General features: G+C 34.5%; 1 protein-coding gene across 1 annotated transcript; it reads right to left on the reverse strand.

Annotated features, from left to right (window-relative positions):
• Nucleotides 1–1,088: 1,088 nt before the first annotated feature.
• On the reverse strand, nt 1,089–4,962 carry LOC120089310 (uncharacterized). Its single transcript, XM_039046746.2, has 2 exons — nt 1,749–4,962; nt 1,089–1,636 (listed from the first exon to the last, which is right to left on the reverse strand). The coding sequence occupies exons 1-2, from the start codon at nt 4,723–4,725 to the stop codon at nt 1,287–1,289; spliced, it is 3,327 nt and encodes a 1,108-aa protein (XP_038902674.1). The 5' UTR covers nt 4,726–4,962; the 3' UTR covers nt 1,089–1,286.
• Between the last annotated feature and the right edge of the window lie 16,385 nt (nt 4,963–21,347).

Raw genomic sequence — 21,347 nt, forward strand, 5'->3', positions numbered from 1 at the left:
CAGGAAAGACCCTCACAATACTGTCCATGGAAGTTCAACTATAAAGGACGAAGAATTGCTAAAGATCTGAAGAAATATTCTTCAAACGTGAGTTCTTCTTCCCTATAACTTTATCTTTTTTTAATGCTTAATCTATGAATTTAGCATAATGTATTTTACTGTATGTTCTTTTTTGTGCTGTTAAATTCTAAAAACAAAATCAAAGTAAAAGGCGATCACTCACTTCCACTGTGGGATTCAATCCATTCAGTTGCCAGGCCTAATCATCGGAGTTTGCCATCAGTGGTTGTCGCTAGAGATGACTATTAGTGGTGATTGCCAAAGGTAGTTATCACCAGTGATAGTTGTCGTCGAAAGGCAATGGTATGCAACAACTATAGTAGAAATGAGTGGAGGATTAATAAGAGTTTTTTTTTTACACTTTTAAATGTCCAGAGATCAAATAAAATATAGACTTTGATTTAACCTATAAAATTGATGTTTCACCTTGATGGAATTTTTCAAAGAGACCAAATTATTACATATTTTAAATTGTATAGATTAAATGGATATAATTTTAAAAGTACACAAACCATAGTTTTACATATTAGCTTCAAAGAAAATGTTGTGTTGTATCAAGAGTTCAACTTTATGATGTCTCCCCCTCCCTCTAGGAACACCTCATCTAAGTTAATTGATGTTCATAAATTGGCACACATCACCAATATAATAAACAAATTTCCTTATAATGGAAGACTTTCTCTTGGATTTCAAAGTGTGAACATAATAGGAAATAAAAATACTAGCAATTGAAATCCTCTAACCTCAAGGTCAATTATAATTCTATTCCCACTCTCAACCACTCTCTCTTTCTTTATGAAATTTTCTCTACACAAATTCTTACATCATCCCTAAACACTATAGAAAAAATAAGATTAGACTGTTAAATTCCCTCTTAGAAGAATTGCATATATATCAATGGGAAAAAAAAATAGCAAATCTAGCATCAACCGTTGATTGTTCAATAAAGTCAAAATTTTACTTCTTATCTAGTCATTCAAATGATCATCAGTTAATAGTTTAGTAGTGCCATCAATAAAAACCAAGCCTTGTTCCTGAAGTAAAATCTTTCCTTCACTGAAATATACCTGGATAAAACAAGCTCTAACCACCGCTAAAAAATCTAATCCTCACAGCCAGAACATAACAATATCAAACAAATTATATTGACTAATATAATATTCTAATAATACATGATCAAATTTGAGCATCTATCAAAAATGTTGAGGTAGAAAGAAGAAGCAAGGTTAGTCACATTTCCTGTAATGACTCGTCTTTGAATCGATCAAGTGGTTGACAATATCTCTCATTGTAGGTCTCTTATTAGGCTCCTTTTCTGTGCATCTCAAAGCCACATGAAGCACCTGCTTCATCTGCTCTCTATGATCAAAATTAATAAGGTCTTCCACAAGCCTTGGATCAACAATTCTATCTATTTCATCTGTCTCGTTCCAAAACGACCGAATCCAAGCCATGATATTCCCGACCTCCATAAATGATGGATCTGATGGCTTCTTTCCCGTTACCAGCTCGAGTAAAACCACCCCATAACTGTATACATCTGAGGCTTTGCTCTTTGCTGCTGAAAACGCATTCTCTGTCACAAGCACATAACATATCATAACACAGTTCAATCCAGCCAAAGAAAAAAAAAGGAAAAAACACATGAGCATGCAGAGCTAATTTGCAATAAATGTGTAGAATGATACCTGGTGCAATGTAGCCAATTGTACCCGCAAAAGAAGATGAAGTTGCTGATTCAGAAGTTTGATCCAACAGCTTTGCAAGACCAAAATCGGCGATATGAGGCTCCATCTCCGAATCTAGAAGTATATTCTGTGGTTTGATGTCTCGGTGTATTATGGGAGGATCACAATCGTAATGGAGATACGCCAATCCATGAGCAATACCGATTGCTATGTCATAGCGAAGTTTCCATGTTAGAGTTGGAGCTGGATTCATCTCATGCAACACATCATAAAGGCTCCCATTTGGATAGTATCTGTAAAGCAATAGACCATGGTCTTTTCCTAACCAAAAGTCTTCCAAAGTGATCAAGTTTCGGTGCTTGATGTTGCCAACAGTTCTAATTTCTTTAACCATATTCTGATTTCCCCCTTTACGTCCTACAAATGTAAGCTTCTTTACTGCAAATGTTCTATTTGAATCCAGGGAGACCTTATAAACAACTCCATGTGCTCCTCTCCCAATGATGAAACGCTCATCTAGATTATCAGTGGCCTCCATTACCTTTTCAAGCAAGGAAGTTGTTCCTACTTCAGCAGCAGTTTCAATGTTTTTCTTGTTTCTTCTGCTATAAACAAACTTATAAACCAACCCAAGAAGCAGAAGAATAATAAACAGTGAGGATCCGAGAGCTACCATTGCAATCTGTACATTTCCAAGACGAGAGCTACCACGGGAGTTTGAATGAGCAGCACAAGGATTGATACTATTATTTCTATTGCAACTTAAGCCAGCTATTTCATCACAGATAATGCACAGCCCAGGGTTACCGAAGAACGATGAGGGATGAGAATTCAGTAACTTCATTAATGTTTGTGGCACAGGACCCGTGAAGAAATTATCTGAAATGTTAAGCTCAATTAATGTTGAACTTAGTTCGCCAAGAACAGTTAAACTTCCAGTCAAAATATTGTGAGATATATCCAACTCCTGTAGCATGACCAAACTCGCTAGCTCAGAAGGTAGTTGGCCAGTTAACCCATTGTTACTAAGATTCAGGGAATAAAACAAATTCTTCAAAGCTCCAATAGATGAAGGGATTTCACCTCCAAACAAATTGCCACCAAGATCTAGCAGTGAAAGGCTTTCAAATTCTGATAATACATTGGGGATGCCTCCCGTAAATCGATTCTCTTTTATTATCAATGTGGATATAACTTTCCAGCTGGCCAAACTATGAGGTACAGAACCATTCAATAAATTGAATCCTACGTCAAACTTATCAAGTTCGGTACAATTTGAGAGGGAAGATGGCAAAGGTCCTTCCAAGAAGTTGTGAGACAAACTCAAACTTTGAAGATTTACAAGATTTCCCAACCCATTAGGTATAAGGCCTTTAAGTTTGTTGCTGGAAAAATTAATGGACGTGAGATTGATGCAATTTCCCAAACTTGAGGGAATTGTTCCATTGATGTTATTTTCACTGGCATCCAGGAATCGAAGATTGTGATTTCTCATAAATTCCGGCAGAACCCCTGTTAGATTATTCTTTTTCAAAATCAATCTCTGAAGAGTCAAACAAGTTCCTATATCGGAAGGTACGTTTCCTTGAAATTGGTTCAAACCTAAGTTTAACACCCTTAATGTCTTTCCAGAGCATAAATTAGGTGGAATTTGACCAGTGAACTGGTTATTGGTGAACTCCACTTGCACTAAGCTACTGTTAAGTCCCAAACTTTGAGGTATGACACCAGAAAAATGGTTGTTGAACACAGAAATATTTTTGAGGTGCTTCAGTTCAGTTATTATCAAGGGCAGTTCCCCAGAAAGATTGTTGTCGTACACAAGAATATGTTGGAGACTTGCGATCTTCCAGATGCTAATTGGAATCTCACCAGTCAATCGGTTCGAAAACAATTGAAGGGTCTCTAAACCACTTAGCAAACCTAATTCACTAGGGATATGTCCCTTAAGTTGGTTGACGTACAGATTCAGTTCTTTCAAGGATTTGCAAGCCCCGAATTCGGTAGGTATATTACCAGATAGTTGATTTCTAGAGAGATCAAGAAGAGAAAGGTTACTTAGACGGCCAAAGGAGGAAGGAATATGACCTGTCAGACTTGAATTGACAATGATTAAGGTTGTTAGGCGACTACAGTTGCCTAGCCCAGCTGGTATGCCTCCTGTATAACCATTGAAAGATAAATCTATATATTTTAGACTCTTGCAACTGCTTGAACCCAAAGGAACCGGACCCTCAAGATTGTTGTGGCTTACACCCAGATTAACAAGATTATCAAGATTGTTAAGACTATTGGGCAATATTCCCACCAACTGGTTGTGATCCAAATAAAGATCCTGCAATTGGCTACAATTCCCTATGGAAGAAGGTATGATACCAGAAAACTCATTTCCATACAGATACAAATGAATTACTTGCCTCAAATTCCCCACATTTGAAGGGATAGAACCGTTGAGATTGTTTTCACTAAAATACACATACTGCAAATTAAGATTTTGAAATAACAAGTCGGGTATTGCACCAGTTAGAACATTGTCATGGAAATTCAAAAACGTCAAGTTCCTAAGGAGCGTTAATGACTGAGGAATTTCTCCATCAAATTGGTTCAGGGAGAGATCCAAGAACTCTAAATGGCTGCAGTTACCTATCCCATAAGGAATTTCACCATAGAAACCATTGGTGGTCAAATCAATGGTACGTAAGTGGGTCAAACGTGCAATTTCGGGTCCAAGCTGACCCGAAACCCCATAATAAGAGAGATTGAAGGTGATGACACGAAGGTTTTGATCACATTCAATCCCAGCCCAAGAACAGGGAGTGGAATCAGAAGCATTCCAAACAGGGAGAAAAGGGGTGTGGGTAGTCCAGCGGCTTTGAAGAGACAATAAAGCCAACCCATCTGAGCTTAAACCAAAAACGACGTAGATAGGGAAAGAGAAGCATACCAGGAGGAAGAAATGGCGGGAAAGAAGCTGCATAAGAACGAAACCCAGAAAGCTGCAGCAGAGGAAGTTGCAAAAACGGCAGAGTTGAGCAGAAGGAGAAAAAGAAAGCGATTAGAAGAAGATGGGGAAGAGAGAAATGAAGGTGGGTTGGAGTTGGATTGGGGAATCCGTGTAAACTGAAAGTAGTTTGAAATGGAAAAGAAAGAGAGTTGAATGACATTTGAAGATGGGGAGAAGGAGAGAGAAATTTGGTTTGGATATGACTGGCAACTTTGCAGATGCTTTAAATATTACTCGGTGGAAACGCGCAATTTCATGTCTTTTTCCGCTTTCAACTTCTACATAAAATATGTTTCTATTTGTTCATATAACCGACTATTAAAATGTCCTCCTATTAAAAGAATTATATATATAAATTGTTTGACCAAAATTTCTACTCTCAAGTTGATAAAGACGTTGGAAATTTCACATCCTTAGGTTTACAAATCTTAAGCAACAAAAGTCTCTCGTGGTAAAACACATTAGAGAATTTCTAACTCATAATAAAAAACCAATGAAAAGACAAATCTAAGAGATTACAACAAACAAACTCACAATCGAACACAAGATATTCGAGGCTTAGATCGGAAGATCAAATAAATTATCTTTCAAATTTAGAGATTTCTACCAAATTATGGAATATCATATCAGTTATATTTCCAACTTGAAATCTTTTAATGCTACGTTGAAAATGATAGCGAATTTTGACATAATTATTTTGTTATAATTCTTTATCTTCTTTCTAATAGTTGTGTGCCTTAGAAAATAGTACTCCCAAATTAAACTCAAAGTATTAGCTAACAGCTGAAAAAGTGGAGATCTGATAACTGAGTGAATCAATCCTAAGAGAAAAAAGTAAATTACTTTTTATTCTCATTAATTGGATCAAAGATTTGGGAGAATCGAAACTCTAACTTTGAAATTAATAGTACAAATATTATATCAATTAAACTATATTCATTTTGGTATATATTAATATAAATAAAGATAGGGATTGATTTTTGTTTTCTTTTTAAGTACACGAGTGGACATTTAAAAAAATAAAAAATTAAAATAACTACATTTGCGTATTGTGGATTTTTTTTTAAAAAATAATTAGAGGTCAAAATGAAATTAAAATATTATGACCACTTGTTCAATTTATTTATATGTTTTTTTTTAAAACCATAATTTCATCTATTTTGTTTCTAATCAAAGTTCCTTCTAAATAATAATTTCTTGTGACTTGATATTTATATACATATTTAGGATTCTATTCCATTCTACCAAGTTTCTTTGTTTCACATGTTTTTATTATGATTATTATTTAAATGTATACGTAGAAAGTCTTGAATTTCTTTTTCGGAAAGAAAGTCAAGAATTCAACGGTACATATATCGCGTGCCTTTGAAAAATATAAGAAAATTAAAATTGTAAGATAAAATCAAAAGTCTAATTTTGTCAATAATGTATTAGATGGTTGGATTTTGTAGTTGGAATTGTTTGAGGGTTCTTTTTTACTAAAATTGTTTGAGGGTTTAAATTATGGGACGGTTGAAATATAGCAATCAACCCCAATATAATAATATATATAGTATAATGTATTTTTTTTTTAATATAAATATAGCAAAATGTAAATAATCTATCCGTGATAGGCCATATTGTTGGTAGTGTTTATCAATGATAGATCATATTAGGATAGATTTTGCTATATTTGCAAGCTTTTTAAAATATTGCTATACATTTGGTTATTATCTCTAAAAATGCTATCCATTTCAATTACCCTTATAACTTATATTTTGGGAGAAATTTAGTTATGTTTAAAAAGAGGTTAAAAAAAACATTTTTAGTCCTTATATTTTGGGAGAAATTTAATTATGTTTAAAAAGATAAAAACAATTTTAGTCCATACATTTTAATTGAGGACTCAACTATTAGGTGTACAAAAATTTCGTATATATAGTTTCAAATTCGTAACAATTTAGTTTTTAGTAATGATTTTAAATAGTAAAACTATTGGAAATATTTTCAAATGTAGCAAAATGTCAATGTACCAATGATACACACGGGTAGATTCTATCACCGATAGACAGTGATATTTTGCTATATTTATAAATAAGTTGACTCATTTTCCTATATTTGAAAAAAAAAATCTTTAATTTATGAATTTTAATTTCAAGTTTAATAACGACGTAGCCCATGAACTACCATGAACTATAATATGTAAAATCCAACTCCTATATTTTAATATATGTAAAACGTAGACTTTACGGTGCAAAATTTTGTTAAGATTTAATTAGGTTTTTTTTACATATATAGATCAATAAATTGTTAAAAGATCAAATACGTTTACAAAATAAATTGATACTCAACTTTAAAATTTTTACCATAGAGATAAAGGCTCAACTCGTTAGGTGGAAACAAAAATTCACATTAGCTAGAGAAGGAAAAGATTCATGATATATAGTGAAAGCAATTATCTTCATTAGTATGAGACCTTTTATCGAGAGTGTATATAAAGTTTCACATTGGATAGGAAATAATACGAAGTGGTTATGCGTATATAAGTAAGGACAATTATCTTCATTGATATGAAACCTTTTTGGTAGTTCTAAATGTAAAGTCACGAGGATTTATGTCCAAAGTAGACAATGTCATACTATTTTACCATTGTGGAGATAACTAAGCTTTCATTGTTCTTATCAGCTTTTGGGTAAAAAAACAAACAAACAAACAAACAAACAAAGTCACGAAGGGTTCCAAAGAGCATTATGGACATATGTAGAATTTTGAATTATAGAAATATGTTAGAACATGTGCCACGAAAAGTTGATGCGTCGTGGAGGAACCACTGTCCTGAAAGCAATTACAGCGCGACCTCGGTGCTAATCGCTATGACAATTGCTCCCCAAGGTTAACACGACCTCCAGTTCAAGCATGCACTCACCGAAATGGACTAGAATTGGAAGAAAAGTTGTTTAGAACAAATGAGAATAATATCAATGAAAGGAACGCATACAGATCTGTATTTCTCTCATATCTGATGAACGTGTTAAGAAGAAAAAGAATGGAAACGATTAGGGTTTGGAGAGGAGAAAACGGTCATATACAAAACTCTTTTAATATTAAAACATTTCATTTTTTAATAAATCAACTAAAAAAAACTAAACGAATAAGTAATAAAAATTTAGTTCTTTTTTGCGCATGCGCAGTTACCCGAACCCGTTTAGACCTTCCGGACGGACAGCAACGTGCGCGTGTGGTGAAAAGGTTATACTTCTACCACTAACACACTTTGGACTCACATCTAGCATGCCTTGGTATTTATACCTTTAGGCATTGCTAAATTTTCCAATGTGGAATAAAGTTCTCCCACTCTCTTAACTTTTGCTATGGGCGTAAGCCTAAAAGTCATTTCCAACAATCCCCCACAAATGATTATTACGGAAAAGTTAACAAGTAAAACAAAACAAAACAAAAAATTTGAAGAAATTGTTCTTACCAAAGAAAGGAGATCAAACTTAAATATCAATATCTAACGATTTGAATTGATGCATAGTGAAGCAAGGAAACAACCTTGTTAGTGAAAGGATCGAATCCCGCAACGAAAGCATTATGAACGCCTTGCATCCTGCAAATCAATTTTGACATAAACAAAAATAGAATATATGTAGAACAAACATGTAAATAGTATGTTGTAGGGAAATGATAGAACCATTCTGACCTTTGTAGATTCCCAAGCTCCAAGAACGATCCTCCCGATGTTCCAACGAACGACTCCTCCAACGATCTTGAGCACAAACATTTCCTCGGACAATCTTGAACACAACCACGAGAGTAATCTTGTTATTCTCAAATATCTCAATAGAATGATAGGTGGTATCAAACTATTGGAAGAGGGTGAAGAGGAAAAAATTTTGGGAGAGTAGATAGGATTTCTTTTGTGGCTTAGGAAAAATTACACAATGAATGCTTGAAACTATGTTGTATTATGTGTGTATCCCAAAAAAAGTCATAAGAAAGACTTTTTATAGAGAAGAGTCAACCCATTCTCCTAGTCTTTTTCCAATTTTTCCTTGTGCACAATTAAATAAATAACATTTTAGCATAATTAATTAAATAAATTAATTAGCACATTAATTAAATAACTATTTATACATTAAATCCAATTTAACATATTTCTATTTAATATCATAAACATCATATGTATATGTGCAACACATCTTCATTACTTAATTCTTTGTGAATTTGAATCTTATTCGAATGTTTCTTTCTAATTTAATTTGAATTATAGATCATATCCATAACCAATTACATATTAATCATATTAATATACAATTTTCACAAATTGATTTTAACAATTCAAATTGTCCCTCTTTAATATCCTTTAGTAAGCTAACAAAGGGACCTGGTGGACTTTTAGATCAGAAGCTCCAATGATATGAGATTAATTGGCTAAACTCATTAACCAAGTTAATCAATATTCGTTAATTGTGGGTGCATTCCATTAAAGACCCATAACTACACCCTTCTCATTACAGATATATTTCTGTGTCCACAAATATAGACCAATAACAGTAAATTAGTCCTTCATGAATGTTCATAACTCTAATTGGATCAAATTATCGTTTTACTCTTGGGGTACCTCCGACTTCGTTAAGTACCAGTGCTCCTCTAATGAACAACTTGTTTATTGTCCAACCAATAAATGGAAACACCTATCGAGCCAATGAGAGGGTAGGACCCCTTGTTCAAGTCACGGAGACACCACTTAAAGGAACATCCATCTAATTGCCCTGAAGATGTGAATGAGTGAATCTTGTATTATTATGTTCCCAACTCTCCCTCGATCTTGTCCCGAAATGGTAGACACATTGAGTCGGCGAACTAGCCAACCTCACTCATACAAATCAAATGACAATCCCTCATGAACAAAAGTTCATAATATACTCAAGATTAAGACTAAGTTGCCTAGGTCATCCTACTGAAATAAGAACCTAATTAGCTAACGGTGTTACATCTAGTGGTTATTATTTCGCGGTCCGATCTTATGCAAACTCATTAAATAGGATACCCTCACTTGCGTTCACCTACACAAATGCGTTGGATCATTAGGGTTGTATCAAATATAAAGTGGTTTGTATCTATAGTGTCACCTGGATAAGGTACCCAGCCTTATCCCTATACTATAGACCTTTTAGGCTTATACTCGTTGAGCTTTTCAAGTGTGTCAGACTTATGCTGCATGTTGCATTAGATAAATATGCCCATATCTTGAATAATAATCATCCATAAAAGTGACAAAATATGCAAATTCTATTCTAGCTTTTACATTCATCGGACCACAACGGTCTGAATGTATAAGCTCAAAGGGTTATTTCGCTCTATAACCTTTTCCAATAAAAGGTCGTTTTATCATTTTTTTTTTCCTCTAGACAAGATTCACATACAGGTGAAGAATTTTCTTCTAACTAGTTTAGAAGTTCATTCTTAACCAACCTCTCAATCCTATTGAGATTAATGTGATCTAGTCTTAAATTCCAAAGATGAGCATTATCTTTAGGAGAAATTCTTCTCTTCTTAGTTTTAGTGGTTGCAATGTTGAACATTTCAATATTTTGGAGCATTTTAGATATTAACGGTCTTAGTATATATAAGTTGCTTTCGTTTGTTGCAGAAAAAATATCAATACCATTTTTTGAGACAAACGTTTTATCTCGAATAAAAGATACATTAAAAGAGTGTTTTAACAAAAACTAAAATCAAGTTCCTTTTAAATTTAGGAACATAGTAAACATTGTCTAACAACTTAAACTCTGATTCAAAAAACAACTTCAAACTCCCAACTACAACCACCAAGAAAACCTCTCCTATTCCAACTCGTAGAGTCATTTCTTCTACTGCCAGCAGTTTCTAGGAACTAGTTTCCTACAAAGAAGTACAAACGTGGTTAGTGGCTCTTGAAACAAGTATCCAGGTATGATTATCATTTTCTACCAAACACGTTTCCAGAATCAGTAAATCATATTTACCTTCTTTTTCTTTCTTTTTCTCAGCCAAATATTTTGGGCAATTCATTTTTCATGTCCATCTTGGTTGCAATGGTAACAGGTTCCTTTTGTAACTTTGACATTCTTTCCCTTTTGGGTAGCAACAGCAGTAGTGGCTTTATTCCCCTTTCCACCATTCTTCTTTTTCTACTTCTTCACACCAGATGAAGAGGGAGGCACAAATTTAGTTCCAAAGGTCAAACCTTTGATGAACTTTTTCTTGTTGGAGAAGACAACATTTTCTTCCCTATTTTTCTTTTAAACTAGGTTGATCAATTTTGAACTATTTAAAATTAATTTGGACCTATGTTTGCATACAACTCTTGATTATAAATTTTAATATATCTCATTAAAACTATAACAATTATATTTTAATGCTTTATTAAAACCTATAAAATTTGCATATAATGACATCAATTAAATACAACAATTATATTTATCTAAGTAATGTCATGCTCAATGCAAATTCCATTTTCATTTGATAAATATAACACTTACATAAACCATAAGCATTCACATACATCATACCACTATTTATAATAACAATTTTAATATATAGCATGATGCATGAACATACTTAGTGTAATCATACATCACTATAACATAACACTTATATCATGATGCATGAGAATGCTAATTTAATCATGCATCCATAAACTATAACCCTTATATTTAAGTATGATGCATGTACATGTTTATCTTGAAGTGGGTATTTTTTTTAATCTAAATGACATACAATATGTAATATGAATTCAAATATTAATCTAAATATACATCCAATGCATAATTAAATTAATTTAACCATAAAAAATTGGTCCGATTTTTTGCACCCTAATACAAAATTAATTAATTGAATTAATATAAATATTATATCAATTTAACTAATTAGTATTAATTAAAAAAATACAAAAACACAATTAGGTTAAAAACTTTAGTTGCATCCTCCTCACATGTGCCGCCATGACTCCATCAAAATTTGGGCGCTGCAACGATGAAGAGCAGTATTACAACGCTACAAATCCGATGCGTTGCGCCTTGTCTTTTAGTGTTGCAACTCTACGATAGCAGCGTCACGACGCTGAATGGTAGAATGCTTCTGTTCTACTCGTTTTTGTCTCCGAACTTACCCCGAACACCTCCGTTTCTTCCAATCTCTTCAGCAACCATTTCTCCTTCGATGAACACGGACTTACAGACTCGAAACAAGAATTAAATTACCCAAAAAATAAAACGAGCCCTTACAATTTAATCATATTAAAAGTGACCTATGTGCCAAAATTAAAAACATCCAATTTTGGAAACATTTATTCAAAATGAAGATTTAATAACTCGCCTCTAAACTCATTTTTGTTCAAAAAATACGAAGAACAAAGATGCAAGAAATTGGCTCTGATACCAATCGAAGGGATCGGATCCCACAATGGAAGCGTTGTGAACACCTTGCATATTGCAAATTGATTTTTACTTAAATAAAAACAGTAAACGAAAATATAATATACGTAAAACAAACATGTAAATAGCATGATGTAAGGAAAGGATAGAACAATTCTTACCTTTGCAAATTTCCAAGCTCTTAGAACAATCATCTCGATGTTCCAACGAATGACTCCTCCAACGATCTTGAACACGAACATTTCCTCGACCAATCTTGAACACAACCACAAGAGTAACCTTGTTACTTTCAAAGATTCCAATAGAAGGATAGATGGTATCCAACTATTGGAAGAGGGTGGTAGGAAAACTTTAGGGAGAGTAGAGAGGATTTCTTTTGTGGCTATAGAAAAACTACACAATTCATGCTTGCAACTCTGTTGTGTTCTGTATGTATCCACAAAAGGACCTAAGGAGGACTTCATATAGAGAAGGGTCAACTACTTCTCCTAGTCTTTTTCCAATTTTTCCTTGTACACAATTAATTAAATAACACTTATTTAATTAATTAGCACATCAATTAAATAACTATTTATACATTAAATCCAATTTAACATATATATTGTAACGACTCGACCCCCTAGGACTTAGGTAAGGCCGTTACTAAAATAAATGCATGCAAAGAATTTAAAACGACGCTCAGTCATTTGAAATAAATGCTAATTAAAAACAAGAGAAGTTCAAAAGACATTTATTAAATGCAAATGTTAAAAACAATAATAAGGTACCCATAAATCACAAAGGTTAATAAGTACATATGAAAAATAATTCTTAATAATAAGTTTCAAACATCAAAACTAAATATTAAGGGAAACATGAAAAGAACTCTAAATCTCATGATGCGGAAGCGTAACGACTAGTCCCAGTGGCTCGATCATGAATTCTGCTGCGCCATCGCCGGTGCATCTCTACCCTTACCTGAAACATCAACATAAGAAAGAATGAGTATAAAATACTCAGTAAGTAACCCCACCACTGGGGTCAGGCTAGGCATCTATGTCCTTTAGATACCAACATATGGCACATAATTACATGTAACATATAAGAGTCTGAGTCCTATCCTATTGTAGTTAAGTATGCCCACAAAATTGGTGAATCCCAAAGGAAACACAAAACTGGTGAATCCCGAAGGAAACACAAACTGGTGAATCCTGAAGGAAACACAAACTGGTGAGCATCTAACTAATCAATGAGGATATTCATATAGTCCTAACGTGCTAAGATTTAACATTGTACGGTTCTAAAGCATACATAAAAATCCTTAATACCATGGCTGCATCACATACCCATAATTCTTAACAACATATTATACATCATCCATGTATAACTTATATCATAAATCCACAACATACAAGTATGCCTCAACGCCAGCAGATTAGACATCGACATATGAAAACACATACTATCACATACTAACAATCAATCACTTAGGTGTGTATGTAAATAAATCAGAATTTGTGCCAGAACATACTTTGATTTAAGTCATACTGTCAATCAACATGCTAACATTTACCATAACATACACTTATCATGCTAGCATACGACTAGAGTTTGGCCCGTGGGCAGTTCCAGTGATAAAATTACTTACCTCGAGTCGATACTCTACAGATAAAAAATTTTAGACCACCAAACTATGACGGCAAACCAAGGTAGCGGTCCTAACAACAAAACAACTCTCAAATTTCAGTTGAAGCCATAATTGTAATACTTCAGGTCCAAGTTCAAACTATCAAGAACTTACTCAAAGAAAGAAAAACACTTCCACCTTCCACGACGGTACCTCCTTTGACTTCCAAACTCCCTGACGACTTAAGCTTGAAACAAAATTCAATAAAGACAAGTCATAACACTGAAACACAATATCAATGGCCAAGAGAACGAACGAACCGACACAACCTTACCCCAATAGATCTAACAAAGACCAAAACGGACCTGACGTGGTAGGGCGACGACAGCTGGTAGCGAAGCGGCTAGGGTGGTGGACGCGGGGGAGCTGGATCTAAGACGTCGATCGGAGGTGGCGTGACTTGATCGATTGGCGAGAACCATCGTGAGCGAAGGGCGAGACAAGCAGTGCGGTCAAATCCCTAGATCCGACACGGACTACTTTGGGGAGACGCAGCGGTGCACGAAAAAGAGCGGCACGCGCGTGACTAGGTCTGAGATGTCGATCGGAGGTGGCGCGGCTTGACCGGTTGGCGAGACGGGAGCGAAGAACGAGGGTTGCCGAAAGAGAAAGAGATGCGAGCGGCTGGGATTCGTGGCTGGCGGCAGACAAGTGAGGCGGCTGTGAGGGAGATGGGGGGGGGGGTACCCTTTTATTTTAAAAAAACTAATAATAATAATAATAAAGGAAAATAGTATATTTCTAATTAAATCCTTTCCTTAACCCACTTTATACTATTTAATCCCTTTCCTTTTTCCAAAAATAATTAATTCCTGCCATAACTTTTTAAATTGCATTTGAAAATTGAAAAAAAATTTGTGAATAAATTCCACGACAATACTTAAATCCTCGCATTTATACTTTAAATTCAGAATTCTAAACACGCCCTTCAACTAAGGACAAATATTGAAAAGGGAAAAATTTTACATTATTAATAAATAAATAAAAAGGTGTGGGATGTTAGATATATATTTAATTTCATAAACATCATATGAACATGTGCAACACCACTCTATTAATTAATTCTTTGTGAATCTAATTCACTTGAATTAATTATTTGAATCTTATTCAAATGTTTCTTTCCAATTTAATTTTAATTATAGATCATATCCATAATCAATTACATATTAATCATCTTAACATACAATTTCCTCAAATTAATTTGAATAATTCAAATCATCCATATTTAATATCCTTTAGTGAGCTAATAAGTGGACCTGTAGATCAGAAGCTGCAACGATATAAGATTAATTGGCTAAACTCATTAACCAAGTTAATCAATATTATTAACTGTGGGCAACACCAGTGCTCCTCTAATAATCAACATGTTTATCGTCCAACCAATAAACAGAAACCCCTATTAGGCCAATGAGAAGGTAGGGCTCTTTGTTTAAATCCCAGAGACACCACTTAAGAGAACACTTATCTACTTACCCTGAAAACGGGAATGAGTGAATTTCATCTTGTATTATTATGTTCTTAGCTCCCCACTCAGTCTTGTCCTCAAAATGGTAGGCATATTGAGTCAGCGAATTGGCCATCCTCACCCATACAAATCAAACGACAATCCCTCGTGAACAGGAGTTCATAATATACTCAGGATTAAGACTGAGTTGCCTAGGTCATTTTATTGAAATAGGAATCTAACTAGTTAACGGTGTTACATCTAGTAGTTACTATTTTGTGGTTCGGTCTTATGAAAATTCATTGCATAGGATGCCTCCACATACGTGTCACCTACACGAACATGTTGGATCATTGTGTTCATATCAAATACAAAGTGGGTCATATCCATAGTGTCACCAGGATAGGGTAACTAGCCTTATCCCTATATTATAGACCTTTTAGATTGTATTTTAAACATAGATCCTTGTATATCTCCGCATATAGTTCAAGACTCATAAGACAGTTTTGGATGTTAGTTTATTGGATTTAGGGTTATTAAGACAAAATAGAAAACAACACAATACATTTATTGAAATTAATATCTATAACTCTTTATTGACGATGGTCAATTCATCACACTTACTATCTACGAGTTTTAGGGCATAAAACCCAACAGTTAGAGAGAGTGAGATACTTCTTGATCTTTCAATAACACTGGATCAGGCCCCCACAACACGTTTTACTTCTAGTCATTTTCTTGATTTTGCGATATAGAGTGTGTTTATTATGGCCATACACATAAACCGTGGGTCACCGTGAAAGCTCTAGAAAGAGACCTTTAAACTCTTTTATAGAAGGCGACTACACCTTCACTATCACGTCAAATGCTTCATCAAGTTTGTTAGAAATAAACCTATCAAAACTGAGCTATGAAGATGTCGTCATCTAGTTTGTGTCAAAACCATCTTCATCAAGTCTATCAAAGACAAACCACAAAATACTAAGCTATGAAGATTTCATCATATTCCATCAAGTTTATATTAGAATCACCCAAAGAAAAGATTATGGATTACTAAAAGATTTTAGTATTATCCATCAAGTCCATTCTAGGACCACCCACACAACAGGCTATAGACCATCAAGTCTATCACAACAAACCACCCAGACAATGGGCTATGGACGATGAAGTCTATCACAGTAGACCACCTAGACAAAAGGCTATAGATCATTATAAGGGTTTAAGCCCCATGTTCACTGAGGATTCTAAAATTATTTTCCTTGTTAAGCCTTTGGTTAAAGGATCGGTCAAATTCTTCTCAAACCTCATATATTCCAAGGAAATAACTCCTCCCTTTAACAGTTGTTTCACAGCTCCATGTCTAAGACCTATATGTCTTCTTTTGCCATTATATACACTATTCTTGGCAAAACCTATGGAAGCCTGCGAATCACAGTGTACAGAGATCAGTACTGATGCCCCCTACAATGGTACATCCCCTAGTAGACTTCTAAGTCACTCAGCCTCTTGTCCTGCTAATTCTAGAGCAATAAATTCAGATTCCATGGGGGATCTAGCTCTGCAAGTTTGTTTTGCAAACTTCCACAATATTGTTCCTCCTTCGAGTAAAAATACATATCTACTAGTAGAACTGACCTCATCATTATCAGTTCCCAGTTTGCATCATAATAACCTTCTAATACAACATGTAATTTGTTGAAATGGAAACAGTAGTCTATTGTGTCCTTAAAATATCTCAACAGACAATGAAGAACGGCCCAATGATCCTTATCAGGAATATGTGTATATCTACTCAATCTATTCACAGCATATGCAATATCAGGTCTAGTATAGTTCACTAGAAATATAACACTACCTATAATCTTTACATATTCAGACTAAGACATACTATCTCCTTTATTTTTCTTAAGACTTACACTAGCATCATAAGGAATTCTTACAAGAGGATCATCAAAACAGCCAAATCTCTTTAAAAAAATTTCAATGTAGTGTAGTTGACATAGAGAAAATCCATTTTTGATTTTTCTTATTTTAATACCAAATATTACGTCAACTTCCTTTAAATCTTTCATTTCAAAATGCAACAATAATAACAACTTGGTATTACTTATTGTCTCTATGTTTGTTCCAAAGATAAGCATATCATCAACATATAAACATATAGTCATACACTCGGTGATAACTGGCAGAAATTCCAATTATTATAAGCCTTTTATTTAAAATTATGAGGGCTGACAAGTAGAAAATGCGGTGATAGTACTTAGAATTTGTGAAAAATTGAGTTTTGCGTCGATCAACACCTAAAATCCTCACTAACCCCAATATTATACGTTATTCTGTGTCAAATTGTCTATTTTTGTAGCTATCGCAGGAATCAAACACATGCGCTGGAAACAGGTAATTGCAAAATCAAATGCATACGCTGAAGCCAGGCAACCGCAAAGATAGTCGCATTCGGTGAAGCCGAGCTATCGCATAAACGATCGCATGCGATGATTGCATACATTCATCACAGGGATGTTGCGGGTATCCATCGCATAAGTTCATTGCATAGATGTTGCGGCTATCGATCGAATGCGTTCATCGCTTGGAGATTGTGGCTACAAAGTGATAACCATAATAAAAGGGCGATCGCAAGATGGGTGGAATGCGTTGATACTTCAATTGAAATAAGCTCGAACGCATATTTTAGGAGTATCAACAAGATAAGATGATGTGACATTGTCCATACTGTGACAAAGGCAGCAGTAAGACAGAACGCAATCATGATTGTTGTCAGTGTTTAAACTCTATAAATATCCCTTTGGACCTTCAATTCAAGGTATCCGAGCTTCTGCCTTAAGGCAGATGCTTGCGGTCACAAATGAGAGCATGAGCGAGATTTTCTTTGAGGATTCTTCACCTCCACAACCCATTTCGAGTGAGGACCTGAGCTTTCACCGGAGTTAGAGCTCAAGAGAGATGTCTCCACCATCCATCCATAGCACCACCAGTAGCCTTGGCACATAGCCTTACATTTCCTTTATGATCTCTATATTGTATTACATTTTGGGCTTAAGATACTTACATTTTGTAATCAATACATCTCTAAATTCCTTCAACGCCATCTTCTTCATCTTCTTTATCTTTATCATCGTTTACCTTCATCGTTTATTTATCAAAGGCAATCGCATACTCAATCGTGTAGCCTAGAGATAGGACGTATGTAGCAACCCATTGAAAGGTATGCGTTGTGCAAGTATAGTGACTTAATTTTCTTTGCTTGGTGAGAGGTTGTAGCAACGCTTATTGATGGGCTGTTGCAATGCTTGTCTATAAGTTAATTAGCCGCATCTAACTGTCTGAGAAGGTAAGAGATGGAACGTACTAAAGCAAAGTATGCATTGTTCCTAGAGATAGGCATGGTCTTATGCTCGACGAAACCATGCACTATAGAGATATAGTCATGCGGCTGACCACCGAGAGGTGTGCGATTCGTTAGTGTGACGAGCTGAGATTACTCGAGCGATTTAAGATAATAAACATTACTATGCATTAACAATTGTTGCATATCTACCAATTCTCATCGCAAGTCTTCCATTACTCAATCTGTTTAGTTAGAAGTAGGAGTAGTGTGTAATCCATTAACTTCTTCTTTTTACTTTTATTCATCGCCTTAAACGCATTGCTTCATAAGCATTATTGAGTTACAAGTCCCTTTATTAGACCTCGGATCACCCAAGAAACTTGCGTTCTCATTATACTTGGCGAGAATGCGAGAAAACTTGTGATAGGAACGCATGGTCATTGCATATGAGATCAACGCATACTTTCCTTCTCAACGCATGACCATCGACGCATGGGTAAACTAGAAAAAATTCGTGCTTTAATGTCAGTTGGCAACCGACATTAAAGATAGTGTTATTAAAGGTCTTTAATGTCGGTTTTAAACCGACATTAAAGGCCTTCAATAACACCGGGCAACCTTCAATGTTGGTTGCAATCGACATTAAAGACCTTTAATGTCAGTTGCAACCGACATTAAAGACCTTCAATGTCGATCGCAACCGACATTGAAAGTCTCAACATTGAAGGTCTTGCAACTGACATTAAAGGTCTTTAGTGATTAAAGGTCTTTAATGTCGGTTGCCCCCCTTTTTTTTTCTAATTCTTAACCGACATTGAAGCCCGAATCTGTCCGTTTTTTTTTAATTCCGTTGTCGAATCCATTTTTTTGGTCAAATAAGTTAAAAATGACATTATATGTCTCGTGTTGGGTCAGGAAATATCCATCATTGTTTTATATTAAAAAGTATAAAAAAAATTGCATGGCGAGCCCATCAATATTTGTCTTCCACCTATGAATTTATCCACAAACAAGAATCAATATTTCCAATCCATTACATATATTCATCAATATTTGTCTTCCACCTATGAATTTATCCACCAAAATTTGCAAAACAATACCAGGACCAGACTTTCATAGAATACAGCTTACACCAAAGCCATCATTTCTCTCATTCACAAATATCAATTAGTACTAATTCCATAAATAAACAAGAATCACAATACTATGAATACAGCTTCCAATAATAAATAGATCATGTCTTCCACCTATGAATTTATCCACAAACAAGAATCATAATACCAGAACCAGACTTTCATAGAATACTTACACCAAGCCATCATTTCTCTCATTCACAAATATCAATTAGTACTAATTCCATGGATAAACAAGAATCACAATACCAAAATTACAATACCATGAATACAGCTTCCAATAATAAACAGATCATGTCTTCCACCTATGAATTTATCCACAAACAAGAATCACAATACCAGAACCAGACTTTCATAGAATACTTACACCAAGTCATCATTTCTCTCATTCACAAATATCATATTAGTACTAATTCCATTCACAAAGATCATGGTTAGATAAATTTACATTCATTCTAAGCTAGTATTTACATTCTATTGAGACAAAAAAACAAGAATTACATCCTTACACAAATCGGCCAATAAAACTTGCCCATTGGGTCCGAATTACGCGATCTCTCCTTGCGTATATGCATCTTTTGTATTAAACTACAAAAAGGAAAGAAAAAAGATAAATTCAACATAAGTTTACGTCCATTTATTAAATTAAAGCTAGCACTATATAAAAAATAAATAATTTACGTACGAGGCTAGTAATGGGAGTAATAGGATTATGGATTATTTCGTGTATATACTTTTTCACATAGTACCCGCATCCTACAGAATCTAATTGACGAGGGCACTGCATATAAAGAAGTTGAAAACAATTGTTAAATTGTTATAAAGAAGTTGAATGAACATAAATTGTTAAAAATGAATACAAATTTACCTTTACAGGTTTCCATTTTGGAGAAGACCGAATAGTGTTGGAGATCGTGCTTGGTTTGCCATATTTTCAATCTACTAAATAGTTTAAAAACATTAGTTAAATATAAATACTTCAATTAAGAGCTAAGAAAATTCAATTACACTTACATATTTATAACTCCATGAAAATCCTCTTGAACCTTGCTTCGAAGAGAATCTAAAACATAAATACAATTTTCTTGTAGATTGATTACAACCATGGAGAATCCAAAACATAAAAACATTCTACCCCATCTTTCTAAAGTTTTTTTCAAGTCATTTACTAACGGAGCAAAATAAATATCTATGTCATTTCCCGGTTGTTTAGGACCAGATATTAGTGCAATCAACTTAAAAAATTTTCGCTTCATGCACAACCATGGAGGTAGATTGTACGTCACTAACATCACTGGCCAACAACTATATCTACTACTAAGATCTCCATGTGGATTTACCCCATTTGTCAAAAGAGTAAGACGAAGATTTCTAGGTTCTGACCCAAACTCTGGCCACAAATTGTCTATTTTTTTTTCACGATAGGGCATCTTTGGGATGTTTTAATAAACCATCGTTTCTTTTTTTTTTTTTTAGCATGCCACGTCAATAAACTTGTTGTTTCTTTACTTTGAAACATTCTTTCAAATCTTGGAATTGGGGGGAAATACCACATGACTTTTGTTGGGATATTCTTAGCCCTTTCGTTTAAATTTTTTTGAAGCTT

The sequence above is a fragment of the Benincasa hispida genome, chromosome 1 (genome assembly GCF_027475165.1).
Source record: "Benincasa hispida cultivar pf3 chromosome 1, pf3_genome.v1.1, whole genome shotgun sequence".
Taxonomy (NCBI): Eukaryota; Viridiplantae; Streptophyta; class Magnoliopsida; order Cucurbitales; family Cucurbitaceae; genus Benincasa; species Benincasa hispida.

Bases quoted from the DNA above. Each gene is read 5' to 3' on its own strand.
- LOC120089310 (XM_039046746.2), bottom strand. From the start codon at position 4,725: ATGCAGCTTCTTTCCCGCCATTTCTTCCTCCTGGTATGCTTCTCTTTC. The intron at 1,637-1,748 runs GTATCATTCTAC...TGCTTGTGACAG, and splicing joins AATTGGCTACATTGCACCAG to AGAATGCGTTTTCAGCAGCA.